This window comes from Orycteropus afer, unplaced genomic scaffold (assembly GCF_000298275.1).
Source record: "Orycteropus afer afer isolate SDZICR_OR568_19922 unplaced genomic scaffold, OryAfe1.0 scaffold00777, whole genome shotgun sequence".
NCBI classification, from domain to species: domain Eukaryota; kingdom Metazoa; phylum Chordata; class Mammalia; order Tubulidentata; family Orycteropodidae; genus Orycteropus; species Orycteropus afer.
The window spans coordinates 252,744-260,971 of record NW_006922364.1 but is presented as its reverse complement, the minus strand read 5'-3'; the positions used below and the strand labels follow the sequence as shown (position 1 = coordinate 260,971).

The 8,228-nt window shown below is 43.8% G+C and overlaps 1 protein-coding gene across 1 annotated transcript in view; it reads left to right on the top strand.

The window, feature by feature from the left end:
• LOC103211707 (sec1 family domain-containing protein 2-like) overlaps positions 1–8,228 on the top strand; it is a gene marked incomplete at its 5' end in the record, with an annotated part of 652,747 nt that overhangs the window by 633,952 nt on the left and 10,567 nt on the right. Inside the window, one exon of the mRNA XM_007957691.2 lies at positions 824–943. Within this exon, the coding sequence (XP_007955882.1) occupies positions 824–943 (120 nt within the window). The remainder of the gene's footprint in view (positions 1–823; positions 944–8,228) is intronic.

Below are 8,228 nucleotides of genomic sequence, written 5' to 3'. Positions count from 1 at the left end.
CCCTCCCAACGAAGAAAGTTTTCTTCCATATATAGACCTTTCCTTGACTTTTTACAATAATGAACCAAGCACCTATTATATACCAGAAACTCTGCTAGGTAAGCTGGGAATCCAGTAGTGAACCAGGCAGATGAGGTTCCTGCCTTCATGGAGTTTATGTTCTAGTACAGGAGAAGACTAACAAGAAAACAAATAAACAAACACACTTATTGCTATAGGCTGAGAAAAGAAACAGGGCAATGCAACAAAGAGTAGGGGAGAGGGGCTGGCACATTTATGCTGAGACCTGAAGAATGATAAGGAAGAAATAAGTTGCCCCCTCAGCCATCCCTTCTTATTAAATAACTCCTAATCCTTTAACTTTTCTTTCGATAAAATTTTTACTTGAAGGATATAATAAGGTGACAAATAGCTAATGCTTAGCTGCTAACTGAAAGGTTGGAGGCATCTCTGAAGAAAGGCCTGATAATCTACTTTCAAAAAAATCAACCATTGAAAACCCTGTGGAGTACAGTTCTACTCTGATACATGTGGGGTCGCCATGAGTCAGAACCAACTCCACAGCAACTGGAGTGTTTTTCAGGTAGACATGTTATGCATTTTTCTGGTCAATGAGTCCACAAACCACTAATATACCTAATCCCTAATGAATCCTAATGTCTCTAAGGTTTATCTCAACCTGCATTATGGTGGTAACAGCCCTAGGGATACATGGAAATATAATAAAAATTACGTGATGAAAAAGATTACTGGATGACGCCCAGCTCTAGGATACCTAACACCAATCCCATCTGTCTGATGTTGGTGGTGGTTTGTTTTGCAGGTGAGTCGGCCTCATCCCAGCGACCACCCTCTTCTCATCCTCTTCATGGTAGGCGGGCTCACAATCTCCGAAGCCAAGATGATCAAAGATCTTGTGATGTCTCTGAAACCAGGAACCCAGGTACTGAGTCCTCAGTGATGTGTTCAAGAGTTTTCAGGCAGGAGCATGGAGGGGTGGACAAGGGTCCTTCACTCAAGAGTCTAAGAGCCCCTGTCCTGCCCCGTCTGCCCATCTCCATCTTGCTTCCTTCCCACCCACCTGTTCTTCTGCTTGCCCCACATCAGCAGCCAGCCCCAGCCCCAGCCCCAAAACTGCCTGGAACTGTTTTTAGTAAAGCCCATCATAACAGGTTAAAATTTGTCAACAAGTAAATATACTCTTCAGAGAAAGTCTGTTATTTGCAAAATAAATGGCTCTCTGAATAGGTTAGAGTGTGGAGGCAATGAAAGAGTTTTCCTTTGGTAGCCCTCTCTGGCCTCTGGGCTTCATGGTTAGGGTGCTATTATCCCCAATCAAGACTCCTTCAGGAGTCCTTAAGGAGTCCCTGGTGTCCAACCAACACTTAATTACTTAGGAATTTTCACTGCTTGAAGTGGCACAATAGTTAAAGCACTCAGCTGCTACTACCCTAAAAGTCTATGGTTCAAACCTACTAGCCACTCTTCAGGAGAAAGATGTGGCAGTCTGCTTCCATAAAGATTTACAGCCTTGGTAACCCAATGGGGCAGCTCTGCCCTGTCCTGTAGAATGACTATGAATCGGAATCAACTCAACAGCAATGGGTTTGGTTTCACTGCTTTCCAGGCTCCACATAATTGATGGGTGACTCCGCCTCCCAACAGAGACAGTTAGAGAGCAGAGCCAGAGAGAGAATTTGGGAAGGGGTACTGCCAAAACAATGACTAGTCTAGTTTCTGTCTCCTCTGTAACTTCTTCCCAGTCCTCTCATTCCCCAACAAGAAAGTTAGTCCTATGGCCCTGTGGTTAAAAACACAGACCTTTTGATTTGACATTTCTGAGTTCAAGTCCTGCTTTTGCCTCTTACTAGCCAGGTGATGTGGGAGGAAAAAACAAACAAACAAAAAAAAAAAAACCCATAACCTCTCTAAACCTCACTTTTCGCACTTGGAAATGGAGCTGAGGTGGCTATGGATCTTAAGTCAGATAAGGTTTATGAATGTGCTTCTTCCCACAGTGTCTTCTGGAGCATAGCCCTCAAAAAAGGTGATGACACTTATTTTAGGTTATATATACTATATATGGTCACACGTGGGGCTGCCATGAATTAGCATCAACTCATTGGAACTGGCTTACTGGATGACGCTTACCAAGTTTCAGCAAAGCTTCTAAACTAAGATGAACTAGGAAGAAAGTTCTGGCAGTCTACTGCCAAAAATCAGTCAGTGAAAACTCTAGGATCACAACCGTCTGATCTGCAGCTGATCATGGGGATGGGGCACAACTGGGTAGCATTTCATTTCGTTGGGCATGGGGTCACCATGAGTTGGGGGCTGACTCAATAGTGGCTGAAAACAACAGCAACACAGTCATTCTCGGCCATTTCTGAGCAGTGACTGCCCTGCTGTGCAGGAGGGACTGAGGCTCATGGCACAAAGCAGCAGGAGCCCAACAAGAGAGACGGCAAGGAAAAAAAGGTCTTACCTGTGGCGGTTCCAGTCTGACTGGGGAAGCAGATTTTGTAACTCAGTGAGACTTGAAATCCTTTCCTTAATGAGTTCCCTAAAAGCAGATCCTGAGACAACATGAAGACAGGTAGTTTACATGGGAGGTGACCCCAAGGAGTAGAAGTGGGGGAAGATTCCTTAAGGGCACCTTTCCACCTTAACCATCTTCCTTAACCATCTCTCTCCTTGGCCTTCTCTCCTGGTGGCTCATATGTGGTAGTCTAGTGAATCAGGATTGGAGGAAGGCTCATTAACAACTGGCGATATCAGACGATACAGCCTTTTTTGCTGAAAGTGAAGACTTGAAGCACTTACTGATGAAGATCAAAGACTACAGCCTTCAGTGTGGATTACAGCTCAACATGAAGAAAACAGAAATCCTCATACCTAGACTAATAAGCAACATCGTGATAAAATGTTGACATTGTCAAGAATTTCATTGACTTGAGTCCACAATCAATACCCATAGAAGCAGCAGTCAAGAAATCAAATGACGTATTGCATCAGGCAAATCTGTAATGTTAAAAAGAAAAAAAAAGATGTCACTTTGAGGACTAAGGTGTACCTGACCCAAGCCATATTTTCAGTTGTCATATGCATCTGAGAGCTGGACAATGAATAAAGGAGACCAAAGAAGAATTGATGCCTTTGAATTATGGTGTTGGTGAAAAATATTGACTATACCATGGATGGTCAGAAGAACCAGCAAATCTGCCTTGGAAGAAGTATGGCCAGATGCTTCTTAGAAGTAAAGATGCTGATACTTCGTCTCACACCCTTTGGTCATGTTATCATGAGGGGGCCGTTCCCTGGAGAAGGTCATCATGCTTGGTAAAGTAGAGGATCAGTGTTAAAAGAGGAAGACCTTCAACAAGATGGATTGACACAGTGGCTGCAACAGTGGGCTTACACATTGCAAAGATTGTGAGGATGAAACAGGACTGGGCAGGGTCACTATGAGTTGGAATCGACTTGATGGCACCTAACAACAGTCCTCGGAAGGAAGATGGGGCAATCTACTTCCATAGTGATACTGCCTCGGAAACCTGAGGAGGGGTCGCTATAAGTTGGGTCCGACTTGATGGCACACAACAACAACAGTCTAGTGAAGAGGGAAAGTCAGAAAAGGGTATGTTGTTGAGCTGATAACAACTGTGGGCAATGGAGGCTCAGTTTCCTGAAAGCGCTCTGAGGAGCTGGATATTACATGCCTCAGAATTGTCCTGCCAAGGACAAGTCAATGGGACATCTTCCCTTTGCTTCTGATACCCCCTGGGGCATTATCTTCCTAGCACTTGGAAGCCACTCAGCTTTGTGCCACCTCAGCATTTCACTCTTTTCCAACTTTGGAGAAATCAAAGTAGAGAGATGCAAGTGTGCATTCTTCAAGTAAAACCCAAAAATCCACTGCTGTCAAGTCAGATCTGACTCATAACCACCTCTCCTTGGGTTTCCGAGGCAGTATCACTACAGAAGATTGCCCAGCCTTCCTTCCGAGGGACCTGTCCTTCACAGGTGCACAAGAGTCAGGTCAGCAGAGAAGGTAGGATTCCTCACAGCCTGGGACATGCTGTTGCCTTGGACTCCTACCTCTGTCTGCTACTGTGCCTGTCCACTCAGTCAGCCAAATGAGTGCCCTTCTGTCTTCTGTGAATTCTTCCCTATTGCTCCAGGCCCTTCTGGCATCTCCTCTGGCATCCACAGTTCATATTATGCAATGCAACACTGACCTGCTTGCTGACTGGTTCATATGTAGTCTAGTCTCCTCAACCAAACATGCCTTGAAGACAAAGGCTGGTCTTCCCACACCTAAGCACATGGCAGGAGCTCAGTAAGCCTTGTGGTTTGATGGATGAATTGACTGCAAAAGAGCTTTTGGTTCTTTTGGTCAACCAAGCTTTGGTTGGCAGGAGCCAGTGTTAATGGAATGGCTGGCCACCTGGTTCCTGGCCACACCCAGCCAAACAGCTGGACAATGGGATTTGGAAGTGTAGGAGCCACAGTAGTTTCTGGAGCAAGAGAGGGGCCACTTATTGGCAGTAACATTTTCTGCTGTTACTGCCACTTGTCTGTTCATAGCTGGTGAAATTTCTGATGAAGTGGCCAATTCTGCTTCATTTGCCTCTCTCTCTGTCAACAGTGTTAGGATCTGTTTAATGAGGGGTTGCCATTTCAAGCAATACATTTTTATCAGAAAGCACACTTCTTGCTGCCCCTAACATGCTCAGCCAAATTCTTAGCTCTCCAGAACAGTGATGCATTGTAATAGGCTGACAGACATGTTAATCCCCCCTCTAAAAAGGGGAAAAGGCAGGCATTCTCAAAGCTGTGTGACCTGAGTTTGACAACAGAGACCTGGAATCTGCAGTGGCTTTGCTGTGATCTGACCTGGTGCTCAGTCATCCGCAGAAAGAGCTTCTCAAAGAATTTTGGGCTTAAGGAGCAGCCTTGACTGCTACATGTCCTTTGTGCAAAAATCTCCATTAAGACTAGGAAACTTCCAAAAGCAGCAGAGAAAAACAGAGGAGGAGTTATTTATCACAGTGCCCTTCATAACTGAGTTTTTGAAAGAAGGAGATAGATTACCTGGATGTTTACTGAGTGCCACCTGCTGAGGCAAATCTCCCTTTCTTAGGCCTTGACAGACATGCAGCTGCCCAGTCCAGCAGCTAGCCCTCTGCCCAAAGCAGACTTACAACCAGCTTGCCACTATTAAAAGTGCGGCGGAAATTAGACCTTGCTGTGTCAGCTGTATGCTAAATAGAACTGTGCACTAGTTCCACGATCCGCTTGGACGACGACATGTAAACTAACTGAAGGAGATCACTTCTACTGAATCTGTGCTCCAACAGACTATCAAAGACATATCTCGCAACTGGGAGAATAACTCTGACTTGATTACTTAGTTATCTACTGCTGGTATAAACAGATACCACAAGTGGGTGATTTTAACAAACAGAAATTTGCTTTCTCACAGTTTAGAGTGCCAGTTCTAAGGGAAGGATTTCTCTCTCTGTCAGCTCTGGAGGAAACTCCTTGCCTCCTTTCAACATCTGTGCCCCAGCATTCCTTGGAGATCTCCATGTATATTGGCATCAATCTTCCCCTGGGTCTACAAGTTTCTCAGCAAAGGGACCCCGGGTCTAAAGGATATGCTTGGCTCCAAGTCCTTCTTTCTTTGTGGTAGTGAATTCCTTCTTTCTTTGCTGAGTTCTCCCTCCTTTTATCTCGTGTAAGATAAAAGCTGATGCAGGCCATACTCCAGGGAAACACCCTTTACTTTGGATCAGGGCTGTGACCTGATTAAGGGTTTGCATCCCACACTAATCCCCTTATAACTGATTGCCTCATCATATCAGATCACATCATGGGGATGATTACATAACTGCAAAAGCACTGAAAATCATGGCCCAGCCATGTTGACACATATTTTGGGGGATTACAATTCAATTCATGATATCTATATAAACACATCATCAAGTCAATGCTGACTCATGGATACCCCATATGTTGCAGGGTAGAATTACTCCACAGCATTTTCATGGCTGCAGTATTTATAGAAAAAGTTTACCAGGTCTTTCTTCTATAGCACAGCTGTATGGGTTCAAACCTACTTTTAGGTTGTTGTTGTTAGGTGCCATCAAGTTGTTTCCAACTCATAGCAACCCTATAACAGAACAAAACCCTGCACAGTTCTGTGCCAGCCTCACGATCCTTGCTATACCTGAGCCCACTATTGCAGCCACTGTGTCAATCTATCTCGTTGAGGTCCTTCCCCTTTTTCATTGACCCTCCACCTTACCAAGCATGACATCCTTCTCCAGAGAATGGTCCCTTTTGACAACATGACCAAAGTAGGTGAGATGAAGTTTGGCCATTCTTGCTTCCAAGGAGCACTCCAGCTGCACGTCTTCTGGGACAGATTTGTTAGTTCTTTTAGCAATCCATGGTACTGTCAGTATTCTTCACCAGCACCACAACTCCAAAGCATCAACTCTTCTTCAATCTTCCTTATTCATTGTCCAGCATTCACATGCACATGAGGCTATTGAAAATACCATGGTTTGGGTTGTTGTCGTTGTAATGTGCCGTCGAGTTGGACCCAACTCATAGCGACCCCTCCTTGGGTTGCCAAGGCGGTATCACTATGAAAGTAGATTGCCCAACCTTCCTTCCGAGGAGTGGCTGGTGGATTTGAACCACCAGCTTTCTGGTTAGCAGTCAAGTGCCTTAGGCACTATGCTACCAGAGCTCCATGGTTTGGGTTAGGGGTATCTTTGTCTTCAAGGAGACATCTTTGTTCTTCAGCACTTGAAAGAGATCTTTTAAAACAGATTTTCCCAATGCAATACATCGTCTGATGTCTTGACTGCTACTTGCATTGGTGTTGATTGTGTTGTTTTTGTTATGTGCCATCAAGTCGGACCTGACTCATAGCGACCCCTCCTTAGGTTTCGGAGGCAGTATCACTACGAAAGTAGATTGCCCAACCTTCCTTCTCAGGAGTGACTGGTGGGTTTGAACCACCAGCCTTGTAGAATCAAGTAATATGAAGTCTGACAACCTCAATCTTTTCTCCATTCATTGTGATACTGCTTATTGGTCCAGTTGTGAGGACTTTTTTTTTTATATATGTATTGAAGTGTAATCCATACTGCAGACTGTATTCTTCAATCTTCATCAGTAAATCCTCCAAGTCATCCTCACTCAGCAAGCAAAGTTGTATCATTAGTGTATCACAGGTTATGAATAAATCTTCCTCCAGTCCTAATACCATGTTCTTCTTCATATAGTCCAGCTTCTCTTATTATTTGCTTAGCATACAGATTGAATAAGTATGGTGAAAGTATACAACCCTGACATACTCCCTTCCTGATTTTGAACCATGCAGTATCCCCTTGTTCTGTTTGAACGACAGCCTCGTGGTCTATGTACAGGCTCCACCTGAGTACAATTAAGTGTTCTGGAATTCCCCTTCTTCTCAATGTTACCCATAATTTGTTATGATCCACACAATCAAATGCTTTGGCATAGTCAATAAAACACAAGTAAACAACTTTCTGGTATTCTTTGCTTTCAGCCAACATCCATCTGATATCAGCAATGATATCCTTTGTTCTATATCCTCTTCTGAATCCAGCTTGCATTTCTGAAAGTTCTCTGTCAATATACTGCTGTGTTTTTGAAGTATCTTCAGCAAGATTTTACTTGCATGTGATAGTAACTATATTGTTCAATGATTTCCGCATTCTGTGGGTTCACCTTTCTTTGGAATGGGTACAAATATGGATCTCTTCCAGTCAGTTGGCCAGGTAGCTGTCTTCAAAATCTCTTGGCATAGCTGAGTGAGTGCCTCCACCATGGCATCCATTTGTTGAAACATCTCAATGAGTGTTCCATCAATTCCTGGAGCCTTGGTTTTCACCACTTCCTTCAATGCAGCTTCGACTTCTTCCTTCAGTATCATTGGTTCTTGATCATATCCCACCTCCTGAAATGGATGAACATCAATCAATTCTTTTTGGTACTGTCACTCTGTGTATTCCTTCCATCTTCTTTTGATGTTTCCTGCATCATTCAATATATTGCCTATAGAATCTTTCAATATTGCAACTCGAGGCTTAAATTTTCTCTTCAGTTCTTTCAGCTTGAGAAATGCTGAGCGTGTTCTTCCCTTTTGATTTTCTAACTCCAGGTCTTTGCACATTTCATTATAATAA